Genomic DNA, 26,906 nt, shown 5'->3' on the forward strand with positions numbered 1-26,906 from the left:
TCACCAACTGTTTTAATTATATAGATTTACTTAATGCAGCACTTTTTGTCACCAAGGATAAAAGCGAACCAAATGGATTGTCCTAGTGCTTTCAAAAATCAAAATAAATACACTTGAGCTTTTTGAAATATGATATAGTCTAGACCTGAAGTTTTCACAATAATTGCTCAAACAAGAAATAAGGATTGTCTGTGGTCAGAGGATTTTTAAATACAAAAGGACTACCCTAAACAAATCATTGGGAAAATGGAGGGCATTTTCAGACAATGGGTGGTAATTCTCAAGGATATTGAGGGTACCACTACTGATCATTTCAGCAGGGATAGGGAACTCTTTAATTTTCAATCCTTTCATGGTGTTCTAGGGGAAGTTTAGTAAGCTCCTTTTAACCTGTTGATAACAGTATTGTATCTTTTCTGTTTCAAAGGAACTCCTCCTTCCAATAAAATTCACCATTTATCAAAAAACAAGGGCTGTCTGTGGTCTGGATTTGGAACAGGTGTGTATAATCAGTGTGTACATTGGAATATAACAGGATTATTGGATTGGATTAATGAGAATAAGGTATTGATCCAAATAATAAACAGATATTTTTTTAAGGTCTATATCCTAACTGGATCTGAACAGGATCATAATAAAATCCAGCATAGTTGTCAAGGCAACGCCTAGGCGGGCGCCCAAGTGACAAGGCGCCCTTGGAGGCTTGCCTCGCCTAATTGCCAAGCAGTTTTCTATAGTGTGTTATAAAAAACTTTTATATTCTTAGTTTGTTTAGGTTATAATTATAAAATAGACATTTTTAAACTAAAATATTCATTTTGTGTGTTTACATACTATTTTTTTATTATTTTCTTATTTGTTAGGATTTAATCAACACAACATTGCTAAATGCTGTATTGAACCCTCAAAGACTTCAAAACCTGAACCAATAAGGAAGAACATAAAATGTTGTCCAATCAACACATTTTCTTCTTTTTTCTTTACTAATTTTGTGTGTTTATATACTAATTTCCTCTTCTTCTTCCACCTTTTCTTTTCTTCTTTTCCTATAACAGAAATAGGGGTTCAGCCCCTATATTTTTTGAATTTTCTTTTCTTTCTTCTTTTTCTTCTCATGAATATGTTGGAATATGTTGATTTTCTATAATTCAACATGAAGTTTATACTTTTCTTATGAAAAATATGGATAATTTATTAAGGAAATATGATTATGAAACCTAGGGAACTACCCTAGGATACATGTTTTTACTTAAAAAAAATCCATCGCCTAGGCACCCCCCTATCACCTAGCCTCGCCTTGGCACCCTGAAAACTATGCAATCCAGAGCTTTAATTTATGAGAACAATAATACTTGGAATCTAATGTTTTACATGTGTCAATATTGTTACCATATAGCTGACCCAATATAGTTCGTGGGGGGTGGGGTCAACTATGATGCCGGAAAGACATGATACTGGAAAAACTTATAACCAATCAACCGGCATCATAAAAGAGGTAACCAATCAGGTGGGCATTCATAAGTCTTTCCGGAATCAGAGATTTTTCCATAGTTGGATAAGGCTTAGATGATGATGAATATTTCTACCATATCAATTTTCCTGTTGTTTTCCAGATAAAAAAAAAAAAAAAAAAAACAAAAGCAAAACAATTCTTAAAAACTTACTCAGATCACAATAATTTGAATATTTGTGAAAATTCATAGTGATTGTAATTTGTATATACTGCTGATGGTTATTATGAAATTTTGTGGAACTTTCAACAAAAGTTGAAACAAGACGTAAGAGTCAAACATAAGGAGATACAAAACCAAATAGTCATTCAGGTTTTAAATGCAAAACCAACCAGTAAGATGCTATGTATCTCTCCTTGCAAGAAATAGATACAGATTAATACTACCTTGGAGCCACTGATCCACGCCTCCATTCAGATTCCATCGATGGAAGAACCGAATGTTTATGTACAGCTGTACGGATTACATTGAGTGCTATGGCACAAGTTTGTTCTTGTTTCTCTAGAAAAATTGCAGACACATCCCCAAAAGCAATTGTGTTTTTCACTGGTGTTATGGCAGGATCAAGAAAAGGCTCCAACATTTCCACCAGAAAGAGTATCTTATGCTTTACTTCCTGAAAGGTGTGAAAAGGAAAATGTAAAACAGATCAGTTAATGACACCAGATAACATGTAAATAAAAACCAAAAGAACAGAAGAATCATAGGAACAATTTATCATATAGAGACAACCGGATGCAACAAAGTCTACTAGAAAATTAAAGTATTGAAAGGAAGAAGCAAAGATTAAAGAAATGAAACAGATTGGTCTTCAATTCCAAGCTGCCATATCTACAAATCCAACCACTGAATCTTCTTGAAACATTGTTCATTTCATAATCATAAATATATGCTAAAACTTCAAAATGATGAATCAGCAGTAGCCTGGTGTAGGAACAAGGACAAGGTTGAGACAATCGGATCTCTGAAGATCTGAGGAAAAAGGGGTTGGTGAGGACAGAAATGGCCGGACCCCCGGAGGGGATGCACTGTGTACCCTCCTCTGGTGAGGATAATTCATCAAGCGCATAAAAATCAAGCTCAAAGTGATCTAACATGAAAGTTAGAAGGCCAAAAGTCAAAACGTGGATAACCATTGAGTGCATAAAAAATAAATGGAGGGAAGGAAGTTTATATTAAGCCTGAGCTTGATCTCTAAGGCAATACTAATTCAAGGATAATTCACTTTTCAAGACGGAGAGTCTAATGAAAATCAGTCTACCAGCAATTCCAAGGATTGAAAGAAGAGAAAGGAGCAAAAAGTTCAAGACAATGCAATGGGAGCAATCTTGTATAATTTCTTGGGGAAGGTTTCAGAAAAGCCATATTTTCAAATCTGACCATTGGATCCATAGAACATTTTCATTGTCATGAACATATTCCATAAGCCTAAAAATGATCCAATAGAGACTTGGCAGTAATCACAGGTCTGAGGGAAAAGGCAAAGAATATGGAAGAGTAGATAAAGAATGAGCAGAAGGTAACCAGGAATTACAGACATATGTTGAGAGAACTATAAAGAATTATAGAAGAGTTGCAGGCAAAAGTGGTGTGGGTCCCAAGGGCTGCCAATGGATTGGCAGATGAGTTAGCAAAACAAGGGGTATCAAGATTGGGGCCAAATTGGTTAGGGACTGATGCATCTTTTATGGAGGTTAGTTGAGGCTAGTCTCCCTACTTGGGTTTTCCAATATGATGTACTCATATATTTCTTCTCATTAACAAAAGTTAGTATTGTTATTTATAAAAAAAAAAAAAAATGATTGTATCAGAGGAAGAAGATAATGCAGCAATAGGAAGGTGGACAGCCAGATTTCTTTCAAAATTCAATCATCAACTTTTGGCCAAGGGGACAAAAATGGTGAACCTTTTATGGCATTTAGTTAGTTTTCTAACCTAATCCATTTTAAAATCTTTTCTTAGGAATTTTATTTAAAATTTTTGAGGGTCATTGATGTAATAAAATCTACTTATTTGGATTATGGGTATATTTTACTTCTAATTCATTGGTCCTAGTATCTAATAACAGATTGGGTAGGTTTAAGAAAGATTAAGAAGCTATTTCAGAGATATTTAAGTATTTCAACAGAGTGGAATGAATGGTAATTTGAATAGTGTTTTTCTTGGCAGAATAAGAAATTTAAAGCTAGCTTCTTCGCAGACCAGTATGGTCAGTTATTTGGCTCTTCCCTTCAATCCATTCTTTGCTTTGCAAAATATAGGTTCACATAATTTTCAATGGAGAGCCAACCACATATAGTTGGAAAAAGGCAAGGATGATGATGCTGATGATTTTCAATGGAGCTTTTACTGAAAGAGCCATACAAAACATGAAAACAAAAAATACAGACATAGCAAAGAGCAACTTAAGTGTAAAGAAGCACCTTATATTTAGAAAGTATATCATCCATATGTCCAGATAAAGCCAAAATCAAATATTTGAGAGCAGCCCGAGCTCGAGTAATAGAATAGCAAGCCCCCTAAACACATGTCAAAGCAACAAGATGAATTAACTTGCAAACAAAATAAACCACTAATAAATCAGGGATAGTCTTAAAAATTTAGAGAATCAATTGCCTTGTTATGCAATTGATGATGTTAAGAAAGGATGGCAGAGAATTGAAGCTTCATCATGCTAAGAGACATCAACAATAGAGGGTGGTCTCCCCCATCCCATAAAACCATCAACTTAAAAAATTTTGGCGGGTGTGTCATGGGCAACTTGGCAGAGTCAGTAATAGAGGGAGCTTTTCCCTACACTCAAGAAGGATACTACAATGACCCTTCTACATTTTTTATAACTGAAATGATTTCATTAAAATTAAACCAAAGAATTACACAATTAAGAAGGGAGAGATAAATTTGTAAAGAACTAGAGAAAACATCAAGGGGAGAAGAACACCCATATAGTTAACTAGTAATATAGCTGCCCAAGTAAAATTTAGCACTCCCCAGCCCACTCCAAGCTAAAGAATTTGCAGAGATTTAAAGATCAGAACTAAATCTGAACAAGATGTAAAACCTAGATGCCAATGCTCAGGTTTAAATAATATGATAAACTCTCAAGAAAGAACAAATAAAGCCACCAACCATCCATCCAAAAATCATTTGAGAGTTCCCTTGTACCCAAGTTTAAAGTACCAATACAATTCTCCCAATACAGGGCATATTATATCGGTATCCATGGCCATTAATACGGGATATGCCCACAAATCGTGCATATCAGCACCATATGCCTCCATATTGGGTCGTATCGGACCATACCGATGGATATGGCTCGATATGCACCGATACGAAAGTGTATGGTGGCTAGTTTGATAAAACTGTACACTGACTGTTTTTAGATTGTTTTTGTACTTTAGTAAAAGTTGAAAGTTATAATTATAAATACTGGAAAAAAAATTTTAAGATTTAATTTCCCCCAAAAATTAAAATACTAAATAAATAAATGATATATATTTTACATATAAGTTGTATTTTAAAAATGAAAATATATTTATTATTTGAAAAAATAAAGTTATTATTTATATAAAAATACTAAATAAATAAATTTTCCCAACAAAATTAATAAAAATTGAAAACTATAATTTTAAAAACTGAAATAAATAATTTAAGTTTTAATTTCCCCCAAAAAATAACAAAAAACGTAAAAATTATAAAAATAATTTATTTTATCTTCCTGAAATGATTTATATGTTTTATAACAATTATGTGTAAAACCACACAGTTATATGTTAAAAATGAAAACATATTTATTGTTTGAAAAAGTAGTGTCATTATTTATATCAAAATAATAATTAAATAAATTTAACAAATTTTAATAATATTAAAAATTATAATTATAAAAACTGAAATAAAGTAATAATTATTGTATGATGTGTACATGTTCTAGAGTCATGGTATTGTTGATTGTAATCTTTTTCTTCATATAACCTATTAAAGTGGCATTTCTCATGTCTTTATATCTTATTCATAGATGATTCAGCTTTAGATTTAGTGTTATTAATGTATGTATGTGATTTGTATGCATTTCTTAGTGTATTCAAGTGTTTCCATATCTTTCATACGTATTTATGTGTTTCAAAAGTGTATCTGTATCTGTATCCATATCTGAGCTATCCGATACCGATACTTTGATCCTTGCTTGTACATCCACCCTCAACACCTAACAAAAATAGTAATCTGATGCCATAGATGAGGACCAAATTCTTTATATAGAGTATTCTGTTGACTGACCAGAACTAGATAGACCACAATAATGTGGCCTTCTGGATCAACCAACACCAGAGAGATTTGGGTTCCCAAGAGCATCCATCAGAATCTAGCTTAACAATTTCCTGGAAGCTGTTAAATGGACAAATGGTTTACCGCTTTCCTTGTTCGAAAAAAAAAAAAAAAAAAAGGCAGCCCAGTGCATGAGGCTCCTGCCAATGCTTCTCCTTACTTGTTCAACATAAATCAATATCTAGCATATACGATGAACTCCATCTTTTTCCTATACATTGTTCTAGGTAACAAAGAGAAACCTTATTTAATTACCTAATCTTCTGTAAGTAATATGATGATGGAATGCACAAGATACCAAATGTTTCAATAGTAAAATTGATTTTGAACATATCCCTGAGAATATTTTTTTCCATGTTCATGCAACACAACCTGGAGGGGGATTCAATCTTTCAAGATGCCCTGTCTATCAATTGCGAAAGTGGCATCCTTTGGCCACAATTTGAAAAAAATAAAAATAAAAATAAGTTCAAATATCTTTACTTTATATGGAATATGCAAGAACATGATAAACAAACCTGGATTGTGCCGAGAAGGTCCTCCAAAATCTCAATAGCTAGGTCAACCTGTAACAAAGGTTAGTCCTGAAATCAAAGAAATAGTAACAAAAAACGAACGGTCAAAATGATGTAACAAACCTTTGCTATCACAGTAGATATCCATGGTGCTAGTGGCCCAGAACACAGATCAATTAGAACACATGCTGCCTTTGCCTAAAGTGAAGTTTTCGACCAAATGAATTAATGCTATTCATATCCAAAATAGAACGCGATTTGATGAACTCTAAAAACATTAATTATTGCATTTCAAGGTGAACCCAGAAAATGGTAAACATTTGTGCAACAAGGATATTAATACAAATATTATAGTAACATGACACCAGAAACATAAAAAATAGAAAAGAGACAAGATTGTATTTAGAGGATGGTAGGATTTAGGAGTAACAAACATGTGATGGTAAAAAGGATGATAAATAGCCAGCACAAGAATGAAGAAGAGGATGGTACACTGATGAAGATGATGCTGCTACAATCTGCAATTATAATTTGATTGTCAGCAAAATGCATACAGACACATACATATATACACATGTATTCATATATGTTTGTATGTGTGCAAAATAGATGAATAGTAATAGTAATGATGATAATAATAATAGTGATGATAAATCAAAATCACATGATAACCTGAGATAGAGCATGCTGCACAGATGGCTGTTTCCACTGCAAAAAGTTATCATCCACTTGATCTAAAGTGCTGTTTACAGGAGGGCGAAGTGCTACACCATGCCACAGACAGCAAAATGTTCAAAAAATTGATCTACATCAGTCCAAGTGGTTGTATCATAAAAGCCTAAAGCATTTGTAAAGTGCTTGAAATGCATTTTTCCCTTTCATATTTAACATGAAGAAGAGATGTTTCACAATGTACCCAAAAAGAATCACCATCTAGAAGAGCTACTTTTTTATTGATCAATAACAAATTCAAATTAAATTGATGAGAAAAATAATTACAGCACTGCAGATAGAGGTAAAAAGACTAAACTCTCCCCAAGAGAACAAAATAAAAAATTACAATACAGCCCAAAATATTTGATCTCTTCCCACCCCCTGCCTTGCAGTGTCTACAAATGCATTTACTTTTCTCTTTACCCACTGAAATTGGATTTCCAGCCCCCTAGTTAGCCATTTAATTTCCCTTCTCTCATTAGCAAATTTCCAGTCCACTACCCTTCTGTAACCAGCTTAGAGTCACCTTCAACGACAAGCTTTTGTATATTCAGATCCTTTGCCTTCCTTCTACCCTCCAATACAGCATAAATGTCAGCTCTAAGAGAGTTCCCCTCCCCAATGGGACCTGAATACATTGCAATCACCTACCCACTCTCATCTTTGAAGACTCCCCCTACACCTTAAGAACCTGGATTGCCCTCGCTTCTCCCATCAAAATTTAACTTTATAAACCCAAGGTCTGGTGATGACCACACAGGACACACAACAGAACGAGCAGGAGCAGAGTTTGCCACCTCCACCCAGCTATTCAGCAACATCCCCAAAGATATATCATCAAACATGTCCAAAGATGTTAACCACTGCACCATCCTAACCGTTATTACTTCAATAATACCTTCTTTATTTCTTTCTTTTTCAGAGAACATCCCGGAATTCCTTTCCTCCCATAAAGTCCAGCATATAGCAGCCCTTACACACTTCCACATAATCCATCCCCTTTTCTTAGGCCATCTAAGGAAAGAAGGACTAAACAAACTTTGAATATTCGGCAGAGGGGACCATCTGCAACCAACTAGAGCAACAAACCTGTCCCAAATATCAAAAGCAAAGGGGCAAGAAATCAATTAAGTGGTAGGAGCTTTTACCGTTAGCCTTGCAAAGAATGCACCAATTAGAAGACAAGCACCAAGAAGGCCCTTTTCTTTGAAGCAAGTCACAGGTATTACATCTTTCCAAAAAGGCTTCCCAACAAAAGGCTCCAACCCTTGGAGGGATCGACTCACCCCAAAACTTCCTTTGCAGGAAAATCTAGAAGAACTACTTTTATCAAGGGGATTCCACTTTTATTGCTTGGGTACTTAAAGCCTGGAACCTTGACCTTATGCTGGAATCGACTTACCGATGATCAGTAGACATCTTTTCTTTTTTTTTTTCTTTTTTTCATGAGCTGTGGACATCTTTGTGCTTGAAATTTACCCACAAAAAATATGGGAAGTAGAAACACAATATATTGAAGCTCAGCATAACACTTGATTCTCCTTCACCCATAATTTCTGTTTTATACCTCTGGGCCAGGTGGTCCTATACTCCTATTGTCCTTTGTGATGTGTGAGAAGCTATGGCATCTTCAGGAGTGTTTGTGCAGGATGTTGGTGAGGTGGAAGTAAGATTAGAAGTTTGAGATGTGTGCTTAGTAGGTAGGTTCCTCGATTCAGATCCAAACAAAAGAGATGTTGGAGGTTGGGCTTGGAATGAATGGAGAAACAAAGGTTTCCAAATAGTGAGGCGATTGAACACTGGTCTAATTCTGTTCATATTCAAGCGAAAAGAAGAACCAGAAAATATTCAAGGAGATGAAGCAGAAGAAAGATATAGATACCCTGAACTGAGATTAGGTCAATAGTATCCAATGGTGAGGCAAGTGACGAATACGGTAGGAAGGTGCTATTTCTGGATTAACATTATACAGGATACCACTTCATATGTATACCCAGACTTTCAAAGCAATAGAAGAGGTGTTTTGAAAGTTCAAGAGATACAACTTTCAAAATCAAAGGTGGAATAAACTCAAGTTCGCATGAGTTTTGGTTGAGAGTCGAGACTGAGACTGTCCAAATAATCCTGTTGAAATTAGAACTGTACTTTGCTGGTGATTGGTGGGGTCTTTGAAATCAGATTAGCAATTGAAGGAGAAGATCCTACATTTGGTGTTAGAACAATGGTGATGGAAAAGGAGTTGCAGGGGAGCAAGGGGGGAGTGAGGAGTTGGAGAAATGGAAAGGGTGAAGGTTGGGGAGGGAGAGGAAGAGATATAAAGGGGAAAAGTGAAGGAAGATGATTCGGTGAGGAAGGAGAAGGCCAAAGAGGTATTATATAAGGGGATTAGAGGGAAAAAATGGGGACAAGGAAAATCTTGTTATATTAAGTAGTTTGGTCCATTGGCCCATGGGTGATATTGGGCCAAGTAATTGGTGGGCTCATGAGGACCCTAATACCAAACATGTGGATATTTTTCAACTGGTGATGAAGACAGTGGGTCAAGACATGTGTTGGGCTAAGTTAAGTTTCCAACTTAGCTGTATCCAGGCAAGGAGAAGTGCAGACTGACCCAAGCGATGTGTTTGCCAAGACCTTGAGGATAACCTAAAGAAAGGGAATGTATTTGAATAGAAGGAAAACCAAGGAGGGCTTTGGGAGTCAAAGATGATAGACAGCATGCAGACAGGGATAAAAGGGAAAGGCGAATATCAATAGCACATCACAAGGTACAAATATAAGAAGGAAGAAAAGATTGAGAAAGGCAGAAGTTCCAGAGCTGGAAAGGTGATTGATCAAAAGATTATGGATTAAACTTCATCTAGAAGAAGGGAAGTTGGAGTTGCAGCAATAGCATGTGGAAGAGGTCGTGGTACGATTCAGAACATGGCTGGAGATCAGGATGTTGGTATTGAAGGCAGAAGTTACAAAATGATCTAGGGTTTTTCTCTGGCATCAGGGTTCTGAACGAAGAGAAAGTGGGAGCTTCCTTCCTTCCAAAAATATCCAAGAGGAGGAGGAAGAGGGTGGGAACAAAGGTGAGTTAGGGGTTGGAGCTGACATGGAAGTGCAGGAAGTCTTGTTGAGAAGGGAGGCTGCATGCTGAAATTCTAGGTACTTGTGAAAAAGAAGTGAGAGAAGGTTTACTATAAGTGTTAGAGGGGAGAACCAAAAAGGTTAGGGGCAGAGTGGGGGGATGTGTTTCAAGAGAAAGATTGGGTTGGGGGAATCGGGTTCCAGGAAAGAAGGGTGGAGTGGGTTCACAGATTCTAGTTAGGAAGCAGATCAAAGAGAAGTAAGAGCCAAAGGTGGGTCCAGAATGACTATCGGTAACAATGTGGTTGGGCTTGTCAAGCTGTCAGAAAGAAGTAAGAATTGAGAAGGTTCTGGTTAAAATGGAAGAGTGGAGAAGAGATACGGCATCAGAAACAAAGGACAAGGAAGTATCGACAATACGGATGGAGGAGAGAGTTTGGTTTCATCTTGTTCCAGAGTCTATAAAAGAAAAAGAAACAATCAAACAACACCTTTATAGGAGGTTGATGAGAATTCAGTTGATAAAGGGGAGGAAAAAGAGGAAGGTGATTCAAGTGAAGATGAGATTACAGTGGATGAAACCCATGAAATTGAAAACTCAGTTGACTTGGAAAAGGTATTGAATATAGAGGTAGAATTGAGCAAGGCCTTGGGTTTGTCGATTTTACAGGAAGAGGAATTCACTAGGAAGATGTTCAAAGATCTAGAGGAAAATTTTCCGATGCCTGTGAGAGAGCCTAAAACAGAAGTCAAAGAAAATGTTTCAAAAGATGAAGGCAGACATGATAACCAGAGATCAGGTAAGCATGCCAGGTTAGCCAATGGAAAGGGTGAATGTCTAGGACATAGTTGTCAAGGCAATAACTAGGCAAGTGCCTAGGCGACTAGGAACCCATGGAGGTTCACCTCACCTAATCGCCAAGCAATTTTGTACATTGTGTTATAAAATACTTTTATATTCTTAATTATTTTAGATTATAATTATAAAATAGACATTAGTAAACTAAAATATTCATATTGTGTGTTTATATGCTAATTTCTTTTTATTATTTTCTTATTTATTAGGGTTTAATCAACAGACATTACTAAATGCTGTATTGAACCCTGAAAGACTTCAAAACCTAAACCAATAAGGAAGAACTTAAAATTTTGTCTAATTAACACATTTTCTTTTCTTGTTTTTTTTTTCGATTATAAAATGAAAATTCATTAAAAGAAGAAAAACATTACATCCTGAAAGGTGATAAGGAATCACCCATATACAACCAACACCAAAAAGCTAATAGAAAAAACAGAACTAAAATCCATCCAAGTTGCAGAGTTGAAGCTCCAAAATATCCCCTAATCTGACATCCAAATCCTCTCTTAAAACTAGTACAAATGCTGGAGAGACCAGAACCCAAATTGCAACCAAGATACTAACAATTGCCACAATCATGACCAAATTCCAGCATTTGTCTTCAGAACCTCTTCTGATCTTTTCTTTCATAAACTCACAAAACCGGGAAAAAAATGCCGGCATGAAGTGCAACCTTTAAGGCACCAGAAACAAAACTCCCCTATCAAACCCGAGACTTCTATAATTCCTCAAAAGCTTCCCCCCTCACCAACCACTGCTTTGCAGCTCCCCCATCATTCTTCATCCACTATTCCTTCCTCTCCCCCTTCGCCTTCCCCCCTTACCCCCAAACATTCAGTTTGTTCGCCTCTTCCCTTCTGTTTCTTTGAAATTGTTCAATTGCTTTCCTAACCACCACTTCCCTCCCCCCCTGCAAGAATGAATAATCCAAGAGACTTCCCAATTTCAACCTGTTGATACACTAGACTATCGAAACCCACCCTTTCCTTTTTGGGAATGCCATCCTTAGAGAGCATTTCATTTCCACTTCCCCCCACTCTCCTTTCCCCTTGTTCCTCAAGCTGAAGTTCTATGGCTTCCTTATTTTCCGCCCCTCCTGTTCTTTCATCCTTCCCCCTTCCTTCCATTGCCACCTTTTCAATGGCTTCCTTCTCATCTAAGCTCTCCTTACCTTCCCCCTCAAACAGGGACCTCTAACCCATTTCTTTCCCTCTCCTCCTTTGACAACTCCTCATCTTTTTGAATGGAAGGGAGAGAATCTGACGCCGTGTTAGCCGGGTCTAACTCTGTAGATGTTACCTTATCTCAATCTTTCAATAAGGGTTGACCTTTAGCCTTAATTTTCACACGTTTTCTTTTGTAAAGTCTCTTAAATCTGCAGCAAGGGTTGTCCCCAACTAACCCTTCCTTGAACCTGTGAAAAACTTTGGTCACATGAACCAATTGCCAATTACCCAACCCTTTGAAATTTCTGAGATCTCCTGTTTTACTAGTGCCACTAGCAGAATTCTCCAAAGTTCCTTCAGTCCTCCCACCTAGATCCACCCCCAGTTTACCTACTACAACCAATTTCCTCACTACTTCCTCCTCAAACAACTGCTCCCCTTCCTCTGCGGTTGTTTCTCCCACAGACCCCAGGTCCAACTCCCTACTGTCAGACTTTCTTGGACTTCCCATGCTCTTTGGCCCAATATCTAGAGCTATTGCTCCATCCCCTTCAAACTCAGCTAGGTCCGTATAATTGACTATCATTGATTCCAGATGATTTTCCTCTACTACGACCTTGTCTTGCACGATACCATCAGACGAAATCCAGCAAAAGTATTTGAGATTCTTCCAGACACGAATCTGATCCTGATTCAGGCATCGAACTTCTTAGACATTTTGGCAGGCTCGTCTCTCCAGATCAGATATACCTTGTAATCATCCACTCTGATACCTCCTTCTTCCTCTTTCCTTCACTCCAAGAAAGTTTTGAGACTTGGTTCTTAAAACCTGCTGATTTTTTCACCTTCAAACAAATGAACTCACTGGTCTTCCCCCACCTTCTTCTAGATGAACCAATTCATGCCACACTTCTTCATTGTCTCAAACAATGTTTTCAAACCGCCATTGACCCAGACGATCAGACTGTTCGGCCCGGGAACCGCCATTGACCCAAACAATGTTTTCAATGGTTTTTGGTTGTTTTTTTTTTTTTTTTGAAAAGGAAAGGTAAATTTATTAGATTAAACTTTTAAAAGTACAAAACAGAACCTCCCAACAACAAGGCAAGCCTGAGAACCCCCCATTACAAGCACCAAATTCACTGATTTCTCAGTAACTGAGATACATCTATATGTCAGAATTCTGGGGTAACCGGAGCTACATCTTTGGTTGTTTTTTATTTTTTTATTTTTTTTTTGTCAGAACGGGCCGTCCATTTGAACCAGTCGGCCAAACTGTCAACTCAGAAACCAATGGCCATAACAGTTCCAGTTTCGGGTCGTTTTTAATTGGTAAGCGATTCGATGGGGTGGTGACGCAGTTGGCTAGTGCATAGGTCTCATAGCTTTCTTTTCTTCTTTTCTTATAATAAAAATTGGGGTTCAGCCCCAATAACTTTTGAATTTATTTTCTTTCTTCTATTTCTCCTCATCAATATGTTGATTTTCTATACTTTAACATGAAATTTATACTTATGAAAATTATGGATAAACATTAAGGAAATATGGTTATGGAACCTAGGGAACTACCATAGCTACCAATAGGATATATATATGTTTTTTACTTAAAAAAATTGATTGCCTAGGCGACACCTAGGCACCCACCTAGGCAACTATGGTCTAGGAGTATATCAGTTGTTTGAAAAGAACAAGGTGCTTGAATTAGAAAGCGCCAATAAGGAGTCTGAAGATTTAAGGGATTTTAGGAAGGCTACACTTGCAGCGAGAAGATTTAGTGTCAAATTCTTGTGAGATTAAGAGGTGGATTGTTTGGCCTTGGGCCAAGCAAGAAGGTGATGAAATTCAAGAAAGCTCTAAAGGAGCAGGGACAATCTAATCATGTTCGATTCATCTTGGGATTGGACTATTATCTTGTGTTGGGACTTGTTCTTTATTTGTCCTCTCATATAGGGTTTAGTTTGTTGTGAGATTGTAGTTTGGACTTTGGAAGTCCGCTTATCCAATTTAGGGGTGGAGGGCTGCTGGTTTTTTCAATGGTTGGAGTATTTTGATTCTTGTAGATTCTTTCTTGTTAGGTTTTTTCTAGTTTGGAGATTTGGAAGGGATTTGGAGTTTTTTATTTTCTTTCTTTCTTCTCTCGGGTGGTTTCTGGTCACCTTTCTTGTATTCTTATTTTTATTTTAATAAACTTCATTTTATTAGCAAAAATAAGGATACGGATTGAAGTATTGATAAATCATTTGAGGACCTGTAATTTAACAATGGATATGGCACTAAACAGAATGGAATGATGGAACATGATTCATGTAGCCAAAACCCCATATAGTCGGGAATTGGGACAAGGCTTAGTTCAGTTGAGAAAAGGGGGAGAAGGAAGAGAAAGAAAAGCACTTAACTCGTTTAATTCCCAAAAGAATGTGAAGGAATTCCAAAGAGAACCTAATATGATAATCCAATATATACGAATATTAAGTTTCGAATATTCAATCTAAACTTCTAACACTAATTATCCCTAAAGAATTTACAGAGAGAACTGTAATATGATCATCAGAAACAAAGTCATTATTATCTGTCTTCAGCAGACCTAATTGGATTGAAAATGCAAATCTCTTCTCTTTCTGCTTTTTTTTCTCTTTAATTTTGGATTATAAGCACACAAGATAAAAAGGACAACCTGTCATAAACTGAAACTTTATATAGTTCCCATGTTTCAATCTAGAGCCATGTAGTCATAGTACCTAGGCATTTAGACATCTCTAAGTGATGTAAGAAATGATGGTTATTACATTACCAGTTCATTATATGGATCGCCATATGTGCAATATTTCCAATTTTCCATTGTAAACAATATCCTAAAACAAAGTCATACCTATGCCCAAAAGGATTGAAAAAAAAGGGATATGTAGTACCTGGGAGAAGAGCTTGCATTAGCGGTAGAACAGACCAAAAGTCTGAACTACTATCAGCCAACTTGGCACAGAGAAGAGGCTGCAAATTTGATTACAATAGAGTAAAAGGGATAGAAATGTTAGTATTATATTTAACCAATATACATGCCACAGGGACAAAAGTAATCTTCTGACCACATGGTAAATGAATGTAAACCCCATAATTCACCTGTGATGCACAAGCATAGAGAACATGTAGAATTCCTTCTTCTATGGAACTAATATCCAAGACGTTAAAATAATTTGTTTCCCAGTTATCATCAGGTATTTTGAATTCTTCTCCAAACAAGACTGAGTAATCAGCTAAGGACACATAATTGGATGCCTCACTTTTCAGTGTCTCATCAAAAACTGAAGATGTCAATTCACTGGATAATACCGATGCTTGCAGTGGTGTACCGGGCTCTATGAGCTTCTGTAGAATTCTACAGGCCTGAAGCACAGTGAAAGTATCTTAATCACCAGAATAATCTCAATAGCCAGGGAAAGAAGGAAAATAATTGAACACCACAGCACAGGTAAAGAGCACTTCCAATACCTACCGTTCGGCAAATAGTACCTAGATGAGAATCTCTATATGCCTTCCTCAGAAGAATGAACACCACATCTGAACGAAACACTATGGAACAGGAAGCAGGTTGGATGAAAGGTGAAGGGCTGCGTGATCTCCTTGGCTGGGACTGCACAGAAGATAAATTGAGTAAACTGCCATTAATATCAACACCACAAACAAACTGAAAAGGGGCACAGAAACCAAGTTGAGATGCAAGAAACAAGATTTTTCCAAAATGAACCTGTATGAAACATCAGAGATATGCTAAGCTCCTTCAAGGTATGATTCATAATTTTGGAATGCATGGGTGTTACACCATGCACGGAGATGAGGAAATTTCTAGAATATTTTGCCAATTTCACTATGATATTTAGATAATCTGATAAAATCAGGGAAGTTACTAAAACTATGAAATTTTTCTCAAAAAAATACTAAAAATATGGAATTTATTAGAGTGAGAATCCTCTTTTGTAGTTGCTGTCTTTTTTCTCTGTTTTCTTTCAAGTCTTAGTAAGTGAATCATATTTATAATAGTAAGCCAACCATCTAATTTGTTTAGGAAACAATTATTAAAAAATTAACAATTTTAATGAAATATCAGAAAAAAATCAATGGTATTCTGAGCTTTTCAATCTTGGATGTATAATTTATCAATGGAATTCGAAATATAATTTCTGAACCATGCCTTCAGAAAATTCATCATCATATCATTGGTCATGGCAACACAACAAGCACTCTTTGGACCAGCTATAGACCAATTTCAGCATGTTCTACAACCTCAACAGCCATGTCTCTGATCAACTTATTATTGGTAGAACCTTTTGATAACTCAATGCTCATAGCAAAACAATAATAGCAGCAACAACAATGATACAAAAAAGGAACCAATGAGATATGGTGACTCATAGACTTTCATAGGTTGCATGAGAGAGTAGTGTTACATCAACCCATGTAAGAAGGCTCATTAACACAAATAAATAAGACACACTAGCTTTTAACATTCAGTCCACCATCTCTACACTTGTACTACATATATTAACAATGTTATTTGTCCATAATTATCAAAAGAAAACAATGTTAATTGTCCATGTTATTAACATGGAGAAATTAAGATAAGGTTTGCAAGGAGAATGCAATCTGACTACATAGCCAATGTTATAGTCTCTATCTCTAACCACAATCAATTTCGGAAAAATCAAAGTAATTCCATGAAAATAGAAGATTTTCTATAGGTGATTTAAATGGGCATATGGAGAAAACAAGTGCAGGTTATTATATGGTGCATATAGGGATTAGTCTTCAGAAGGGAATGAAATAGGAGAAACAGTTTTAGAATTTGCAATTACTTGTAATATTGTCAATATTAAACATATATTTAAAAAGAAGAATAAATACTTAATTAGATATAAAAGTTGATCAAATTTTAAGTCAAATAGATTTTTTCCTTACAAGGAGAACAAAAAGAATCATGTGCAAAGACTGCAAAGTTATTCCAGGGAAAAGCAATTGCTTATAATATGTCTGAATCCAAACATAAATTATGGAGGGAATTGTGTTCACTAGAACAGAAGGCAAGACATGAATGATGAGTCATAAAGCAAGTGAAGGAGAAAATGAGATAAGCAAATAAAGAGAAAAAAGACCAATATGAACGTAGAAGCACTTACCTCAAAATTAGAGGAAACCATTAAAGTAGATGCCTGATTAATCCTAGAAACATCTGAGTCGACAAAGTTACCTGAAGACCTTGCTGTTTCCCTACAAATCAAAAATAGATAAATTTTTCATAAATTAAAAACATTTACTGATGATGGTTGAAAATAACAACTACAAATACAGATATTAGTTACAACTACCACCTTCAAATAAGTAACACTTTATATAATAGAGAAGCCAAGTAAACCAACATTAGAATCAGGAGTTTAGAACATAATTATAGCATACATTGTATTGTCAATACTTTTGAACATTTCAAATTGAACCAACATACTTGAAGTTGGAGATGATAATCATTTTTAGATAGTAAAATCCTCATCATCATCATCCATGCCTTACCCAACTATATGAGGTCAGCTACATGAATCCTGCTTTGCCTAGGGCTATCAATGGATCAGGTCAAGGTAGAACCAGTCCCAAACTGATTATTAATTGGGACAAAATCACACACCCAGAACTGTCCCAGTCAATAGTTGGATCTATCAGGTCCAGACCCGATTATACTGAAAACTATATTTTTTATTTAAATAATACCTTAACATTTAAATTTTGATAATATAACCCTAGTAAAATGATAGAAAAATACTACATTAGTTATATGTTAACAAAATAAACATTTTTAACTAATATTATCTATCAAATTTACCATTTCAAATATAAAATATGATAAAAATTATAAGAAAATATTATATATTTAATAAAATAATTGGGTCAGGGTCTGAATCAGTTCGGGACAGGTAAGAACCAGAACCAACCCAATTATTAATCTGGACAAAATCATGGAACCAGAACTGTTATAATCAGCTCAGTCAGTTCAGGTCTGTCGGGTAGACCTGACCCATTGAAAGTGCTAGCTTCACCTATCCATTCTATTTAAAACCATATGCACTATTAGATTATTAGTGCTTAAATCCATGATTTTAAAAAACAACACAGAAACGGAACTATTCTGACCACCAGTTTCTGGGTCGACGGTTCGAACGGATGGCCCATTCTGACAAAAATTAAAAATTAAAAAAAATAATAATTAAAAATAAAAAAAATGGCCAAAAAAACATTGAATGGGTCGACGGGTCGACAATTCAACTGCCCGGGTCAATGGATCGTTGACTGATTCAATGGTTTTTGGCCAGGGACTGGGTTTGGGGTAAAACGGAAACTGGTTGCCTAGATGGTTCCCAGGCCAAATGGTCCGACCGTCCAGGTCAATAGCTGCTCGAAAACCATGCTTAAACCGTTTCTTACTACTATCCATGTCCTTTTTTGTCTACCCTAGCACTTCTAGCCCCTTCCACTTGTAACAAATCATCACTTCTTCTAACTAGAGCTATTGGTGGTCTTTTATGCACATGATCAAACCATCTTAGCCTATTTATCACTTATAGGAGCTACTCCTAGGTTTCTATGGATGGCTTCATTCCGGATTCTATACTTTCTAATTTTTCCACTCATCCATCTTAGCATTCACATTTCTACCACACTCGTTTTCTGGACATGTTTTTTCTTGATTGTCCAACACTCTACTCCACACTCATTTTCCTTTTAATCTAAATCTCCTATCACACAAATGTCCAAATGCACCCGTCCTTTTTGTTGAACCTGCTCTAATGATATGGGTGACATCCTCCTCAATCTCTCCCTTGTTATGAATTATTGAACCAAGGTTCCGGAAATGGTCACACTGAGTTATCTCTTTGTTTCCAATCCTAGGTGTATCCTGATTTACACTCCTATTATTACTAAATCTATTAGTAAAATAAAAAATTTTATTAAAAGAACAAAGAATATCACCCAAGAGAAGAACGAAAAACCCTACACCACATAACAACCACTACGACTAGGTTAAGGGTGCAAACGTTATTTGAGAATCCAAGTTCGAATTCGAGATTCGACGTCATTGAATCAAATTCGAACTATTCAAATACCATTAACGGTTGAATTCGAATAAAATATTTTTACCCATTAATTTATCAAACAAAATTCAAATAGAAGTCTATTTGATTCGATTATATAGTATAAGTATATAAATTATATATATGCATATATGTACATCGATATTAGTGATGCAATTATATTCATGTTAAATAAATATATCAATATATAATTTTATTGAAATACAACGAATGATGAATTTTGAAAACTTTAATTTTAATATTATTTTAATGATAAAGAATTGAATGAAGACAGAGGCTATGATTATTCTTGGGTCAAAGAAAGTAATATTTTAATACATTTTATATTTTAATAATAAAAGAATTGAATGTCAACAGAGGTATGATGATTTTTGGAACAAACAAAGTAATATTTTAATACATTTTATCAAAAGGTGTGTATCTCATTAATTATTTCATACTTTTTTCATTTGAATCACTTGAACTTTACCGTTCCTCTTTCTTCCTCAGTTCATCGTTTGAACATTTCTTCTTTGCAGCTCCACTGCTCTTCTCATTACAACTTATAAGCTTTAATTGATAATCACCATTTCTCTATTCCTTTATTTTACTTTTATATTTTACATATGCCTTTTTAATTCTTCATTCCTCGAATCGCTTTCTCTCTCTTCCTATCTTCCTCTCTCCCTCTCTCCCGCTCTCTTTCTCTGTGCATGTTGTAGAGCACATGAACATGGTGATCGGCAATCTCTCTAATGCAGACAACGCCAATGGCGACACTTGTTGCAAAGCACATGACCATAGGGTCACCAAATAGATGGCTATGATTCAAAAAATTTTTAATTTGTTTTTTTTTTTTTTTGTTTCTTGGAAATTGGATGGACGGAGAATGATAAAAAACTTCAACACCACTCCTTGATGTAATGGTAAAACCTCAGGCTGACAAGCATCACAATGTGAGTTCGAGTCTAAGTGTTGCCACTTTGTGCAAAAAAAAAAAGCCAAAAGTTTGGTCTGTATCCAGTCTATCTTCCCAAGACCTCAAATGGCAGGGACCGACATTGGGTAATGTCCTTTAGATGATTGTTTCATCAGGTCTAAGAGCTTGATTTGTTTAGTCTTAGTCATGTTTAAAATTTCACAATAATTAGTTTAATAATGTAGGAGTTATTTATCTTCTTTGAATCAAAATATGGTAGTGAGGATTCAGTCATTTTTGTTTTCCTAGATCTAATAAGATTAGCCACCTCTATAGTGATTGATACTGAAGTGAACTTTCTGCATATTTTCTTTCTATCTTCTCTTATATTCTGAAAGCTATTACAGCCATTAAAAGCCCATAAATTGATCCAGGCTCTTTTTTATTTGTAACTTTGAATTTCATTGATTAAAACAAGAAAATAAATATGTAAAACTGCCATACATGGTGATATCATCACCATAACATTTTACCTATAAGGGGCTTTGTGATATGCCCCAGTTTCTACATACTTTACAAATCCCCAAATTTTGTTGTATACAAAATCTACTAAATAAGGCAAGATATTTAGTGGCCTCTCCTCTATTTTTTTTTTTTACCAGTAACAATAAAACTTTATTATTGATGTAAATATTTATGAAGCTTTAGATACAATAGGAGAGGTAAAAAGTCTTAAACTCCCCATCAACAGAATACAATGACAGAAAGTTAAAAATTAGCCCAAAAGATAGCCTCCCTATTCACCCCCTGCTCGGCCAGCCCATCTGCAAATGAGTTGGCAGATCTCTTCACCCAGCTATAGTGTATCTCAATGTCTCTGCCCAACCAACAGAATTTTTTTCTTTTCATTGTAATAGCTCCACAAGCCACTGTCCACTTCCTTCATCCAGCTAATCACCACCAAACGTCTGATATTTAGTTCCCTTGCTCTTTGAATTCCTTCCAGAGCTGCAAGGATCTCAGCCCTAAAAGAGTCTCCTTCCCCAATGGGGCCTGAGAACAAGGCAATAACAACACCCTCCTCATTCCTGAACACTCCCTCAAACTACTGCCATCAAAATTCAGTTTTATAAATTCAGGAGGAGGGAATCATGAGGGACTAGGAGTCCTCTTACACAAAGCAAAAGTAGCTATCTCTTTCCAATTTCTTAATAAGTCAGCCACAGGAAAGTCTGAGAACAGCTCCAAAGATTTTAGCCAATGGACAGCCCTTAAAAGTATTAGATCTAATAGGTTTGCCAGGGTTCCGTCCTTGTCTGAGAAAATTCGTGAGTTTCTTTCTTCCCATAGGAACCAACATACAGCTGCCCTAATGCTCCTCTACATAATCTTCCCTCTCTTCTTAGGCCATCTGAAAAACGTAGGAGAGAACAGCCTCTGGACACTCTCAGGGGGATTCCAAGAACACCCAAAGAGGGAAAGATACCACTCCCATACAGTTTTAGTGACCTTACAAGAAACCATAAGGTGTTTGTACAACTGCATCTTGCTTTCTTTCCACCAACCTAGCTTTCAAGGGAAAGTTTAAGGTTCATGAGCTTACCTTCTTGATGTAATGGTAAACAATCCTTCAAGTTCACATTGTGTTATCTTCGTCCACGATTGAATTTCAATTGGCAGTCCACAGTTCTGCTACTTTCCCTCTCCTTCAGTACCCACTATTAGGGGTGGCCATGAGCCGAGCTCTTCACGAGCTACTCGAGCTCAGCTCGTGAAAAGCTCAGTTCAGCTCGGTTTCAACCGAGCTTCGAGCTGAGCTTGAGCCCAATTTACAGGCTCCTTTATTAATCGATCCGAGCTTGAGCTTAATATAGCTCGACTCGTGAGGCTCGCAAGCCAACTCCTCCACCCTTGGGTTAAACTAAGTTGAACTTTGATGGAAGCAGCAAAGGAAACCCAGATCCTTCAGGTTTAGGTGGAGCTTTTAGGGATGAAGAAGGCCAAATTATTGCAATGTATTCGGGGCCTATTGGTTGGGGGAATTCTCTGAGGGCTGAAATACTGGCAGTGTTGGAAGGAATTAAAATAGCATGGCAGCTGAATATCAAAAAACTGGTGGTGGAAGGTGACTCGAGCCTGGTTATTAGGTGGCTGCAGAAGGAAGACTTCAGTTTGTGGAAATACTTAAATGAGAAAAAGAAAATTAAACCATAGTTTTCAAGGCGCCAAGGCAAGGCTGGGCGTTAGGGGGGCGCCTTGTTGCCTAGGTGCCCGTCCTAGGGTAGTTCCCTAGGTACCATAGCCATATTTCCTTAATAATAATTCATAATTTTCATAAGAAAAGTATAAAGAATTCATGTTAATGTATAGAAAATCAACATATTCATGAGAAGAAAAAAAAAAGAAGGAAAAGAAAATTCAAAAAAATATAGTAGTAGAAATGTTTGTATTGGTTCAGGTTTTAAAGTCTTTCAGAGTTGAATACAGCATTTAGCAATGTTTGTATTGATCAAATCCTAACAAATAAGAAAATAATAAAAAAGAATTAGTATATAAACACACAAAATGAGTATTTTAATTTAATAGTGCCTATTTTATAATTATAATGTCAAAAAACAAAGAGTAAAAAAGTATTTTACAATACATAGTACAAAACTGCTAGGCAATTAAGCAAGGTGAGCCTCAAAGGGCGCCTTGTCACCTAGGCACCCGCCTAGGCGTCGCCTTGACAACTATGAATTAAACATTTTGACTCAAAATATGGAAGTTCAGTTTCAGTGGACTAAAAGGTGTGCTAATTCCCTGGCGGATTCTTTGGCTAAGCAAGGGGTGGGAAGAGCTTTTCTTTTATGGGCAGTTTTGTAATATTAAGTAAACTTTTAGGGAGGGTTAAGAGATTTCACCCCTCCCTCCCGTTGTATCCTCCTTTTTAATCTTTCTATTAATAAAAGTTTCTATTATCTATCAAAAAAATAATAATAATAATATATAATAAAAATATTATAGATATGATATTTTTATTTTTATTTTTATATATAATAATAACTAATTATTATAATTTTTAATTTTTTAAATATCAAATAAAAAATATTTTTTATATATAATTTTTTATTTTTATAAAACATTTTTCTCAAGTCGAACTCGAGCTCAAGGTTCTAGCTCAAACAGAGCTTGAGCTCGAGCCTCGTACTACCTTGGTGAGCTATTCAAGCTCGGCTCAGCTCGAATCCACCCGTACCCAGTATTAATTAGATGACATAGGGTTACCAACCAGCTCAGTCAGCTTAATTGCTTAAAAGCTAGGTGGTTTACCCTCAGTTGGTCAAGTTGGGAGTAAATGCCCCTAGGATAGCCCATTCACCCAGAAAGAGCTTTTTTCATCTTCTTGCCATACTTACATATCAGTATGCTCAACTCTAATCACTATGACTATTTCATCCAATGTTATTTCTTGCTTTCACCTTCAGCCATGGAATAATTCTAACATAGACTGTTTAATCATCTATGATGCCTAGATGCAGATATGGACACAATGTCACAGACATAGATACAGGAATCAGGGATACGACTACATTTCCTAAAATTATGGACATGGAAAGGCATGGATGTTCCATGTAAATCATGCGTTTATATCTAGTTTTTAAAGCTAAATGTCATTTTCAATACTTATGTCTTGCTGAAGTTAATAAAACTTCTAACATGTCCAGATATTTTTATAGTATCTGTTAAAACATACCACTTTACATATTATAAAGGTGTAAATGCAATAGAGTTAATCTAAAAGTACTCATGCATTATCTGTTATCATATCCAATAAGTTTTGGATACAATACAATTAAGCAAGACATGTACAGCTACCAGGGTATCATAGCTAATCATCAGTTCCTCAGATTTCATCAAAGTTTCTTTCACCAAGTGTTGTAATTTCTATTTCCCCAATAAACATGTGTTCCATGTTTATTGGTATCGGCTTCTTCATTCTATTGCACAAGGAGTTTAGATGGCTAGATTATAACTGATTTTCTTATAAGGATATTTGTTCTCTTGTTAATATCTTGCTAACAGGCTGTATGGTCCTACAGAATGGGTGTAAATGGCCTTGTTATTGTATTCTTCTTTTGATCTTAATACAATACTGATTCAAACAAAAAAATATAAAAATCTATTGGAGCAGGTTGTGGGATTGAAACTTGGGGTTTAGATTTAGTTTGTTAGTCATACTGTTAACTCCAACTTGTGCGCCTGAGGCCTAGAGCTCTAATTTGGACAAGCTCAACCTAAGCTTTTGCACAGGTTGGGCTTGAGCTTTTATAAGGATTATTTTGTTCTGCTGTTAATATCTTGCTAACAGGCCATATAATGCTATACATAGAATGGACGTACATGGTCTAGTTCTTGTACTCTTCTTCTGATCTTAATACAATACTATTTCAAACCAACAAAAATAATCAAAAATCTACTGCAGCAGGTTGTGGGATTGAAATTTGGGTTTTGGATTTGGTTTATTAGTCATACTGCTTATTCCAACTTGTGCACCTGCTCCCTAGAGTTGCAACTTGGGTGGGCCAAACCCAAGCTTTTGCACAGGTTGGGCTTGATCTTTCATGCTCTAGGCTGGGCCTGGGCCAAAGAGTTCAGGCCTGAACTAAACTCAGCCCAACCCAACCCAACCCAAGCCAGCCCACATACTTATACACACACATCATGCATTATATTCATTATAAAAGCATCTTTTTATAATTACAATTACAAAAAGATGTATGTATAAAACTTATATATACAAAAGCATCTTTATATACATATATACACACATATATGTATGTGTACGTATGTATGTATGTATAAAACTTGTATATACGCATTTATTGATGGCATTTATGCACTTTTTTTATCAATAGCATTTATGCACTTTTTTTTATCAATAGCATTTATTGATTGGGTTTCAAAGAAACTTTGAAACCCAATCACAACCCAGACAGGCCCAACCAAACCCACCCAAGGCCAGCCCAAGTTGTGTTTGGTTAAACTTGGGTTAGGCCTGGGTTGGTAAATTCAGGCAGGTTTGGAGGGGTGTTTTCATGGCTTGATAGCTTTTCAGTAAGCATCGCTTTATTGCTTAAATGGTTGGCCCTTTGTATTTTCTTTCCTGGTTTCATTGAAATTTGGTGGAGAGGTTCTTGGTCTTATTGTATGATTGCTCAAGCAGTGGGGATCTTCTGTAAAGGTGTGATTATCGTATAGAGCTCTGGTTTGGCAGGGTGGCCTCCTTTAGTCTATTTGTGCCTCCACTCTTGGCTCTATGCCCTTTCTGGTCTTCTCATGTATGCATCTTGTATATGTTTCTCTTATTCTTAGTTGATAAAATTTACTTTACTAACAAGGAGAAAACAAAAAAACAAAAAAGGCCTCATAAAGGTTCAAGGATGAGTATAAGCAGGACAAAGGTAAAATGACCTTTCATTAACTATCTGAAGAATTGGATAAAATGGGCCAGAAAGCATTGCAAGAAAACGCATGGTAGCCTCTGCTGCTTCAGGAAAAGTGTTTAGGTCTGCCTGAACCATACAAAATAATTCATTAATTATAATTACAGAAACAAAGGAGAATGGAATTGCTAGATACTTGTCCACTACTGCAATAAATAGAGATCAGAAGTTTACCTCAAGTTGGGGAAGGAATACAAGCAAGCGGTTCGTCATGTCTTGAAGTACCTATAAACTAATAAGCATTAGAAGGCATAGAGATTTTATGAAAGAAAAAAAGAAGTGGACAGTTAAAGTATTACAATTTAGTAGTTTACCTGAAGATGCAAACTATTAGCATCTTGTTTGTGTGAGATAATATGTGGCAACAAGTGATTAACAACTGGTTGAAATTCAGGTTCAAGACCACTGACAGAAACCCCAATTAGCTGCAGGAGGATGTTGTAAAAAAGAGTTAATAATAATCTGGTGGTGATTATATCGCAAATAATTTCAGAAAACAGAAAATTCATACCCAGGCCATTTCCAAGAGAAGCATAAAAGAAAACAGTAAACTTTTCTAACCAAGAAATATAGTTGCCATGGCTTCACCTAAGCAAAGGCACCCTTGGTTGGGGGCCTCACCTGAATGCCTTGAATTATAGCAATTAGCAACTAGGTGCTGTCTAGGCAATGCCTAGGTGACAAAAATCTAAAGGCAGGTGCCTTATTACAATATCATTACTGTTAGGTAACTGCCTAACTCGGGGCTTTTCGAGGAAGCCTGCCTCCTGAAACGAGAGAGAGAGAGTGACTGAATTCCCAGAATCAATGTTTTCTCTTCTGGACTTCCTTTATTTACAACACTCAGTTACAATTCTGTTATCCCAGCCTCTCACTTGTCCAGTTTGTTATGTAGTTTGTTCGAGTGATTGCCTTTCAGTTACATTACTTAAAGGCTGACGTGGCCTTTTCTTGTACACTTGTCCCTCTGTTCCATTTATTTGTGTCTTAACAGTCCCTCCTCCCTTGAAAGAGACCTTGCCCTCAAGGTCAAGATGTGGGAATCTATTCTGTAAGTCTAATTAAGGTTCCTAAGTTGCATCTTCAAGTGGGAGACCTGACCATACCACCAATGCCTCTGGTTCGATGTGATGCCCTTTGCGTATCCACCTGAAATCTGTTATCTGGATGGGCTCAGTTTGAACTTGGCCATCTTCCGAGAATGATGGGCGGGTTGTTGTTGTTGTTGC

At 36.1% G+C, this 26,906-nt stretch overlaps 1 protein-coding gene across 3 annotated transcripts in view; it reads right to left on the minus strand.

Annotated features, from left to right (window-relative positions):
- Window positions 1–26,906, minus strand: part of LOC104588074 (uncharacterized) — an 84,087-nt gene that overhangs the window by 24,577 nt on the left and 32,604 nt on the right. For all 3 annotated transcript variants that reach the window (XM_010245886.3, XM_010245889.3, XM_088894185.1), the window contains 13 exons: window positions 25,992–26,102; window positions 25,852–25,902; window positions 25,646–25,746; window positions 17,332–17,422; window positions 15,654–15,791; window positions 15,281–15,544; window positions 15,073–15,151; window positions 7,022–7,113; window positions 6,784–6,867; window positions 6,473–6,547; window positions 6,353–6,400; window positions 3,935–4,030; window positions 1,898–2,127 (listed from right to left, as the gene is read on the minus strand). In XM_010245886.3, the coding sequence (XP_010244188.1) occupies window positions 1,898–2,127; window positions 3,935–4,030; window positions 6,353–6,400; window positions 6,473–6,547; window positions 6,784–6,867; window positions 7,022–7,113; window positions 15,073–15,151; window positions 15,281–15,544; window positions 15,654–15,791; window positions 17,332–17,422; window positions 25,646–25,746; window positions 25,852–25,902; window positions 25,992–26,102 (1,460 nt within the window). The remainder of the gene's footprint in view (window positions 1–1,897; window positions 2,128–3,934; window positions 4,031–6,352; window positions 6,401–6,472; window positions 6,548–6,783; window positions 6,868–7,021; window positions 7,114–15,072; window positions 15,152–15,280; window positions 15,545–15,653; window positions 15,792–17,331; window positions 17,423–25,645; window positions 25,747–25,851; window positions 25,903–25,991; window positions 26,103–26,906) is intronic.

This window comes from Nelumbo nucifera, chromosome 1 (assembly GCF_055504915.1).
Source record: "Nelumbo nucifera cultivar China Antique chromosome 1, China Antique-T2T, whole genome shotgun sequence".
Classification (NCBI taxonomy): Eukaryota; Viridiplantae; Streptophyta; class Magnoliopsida; order Proteales; family Nelumbonaceae; genus Nelumbo; species Nelumbo nucifera.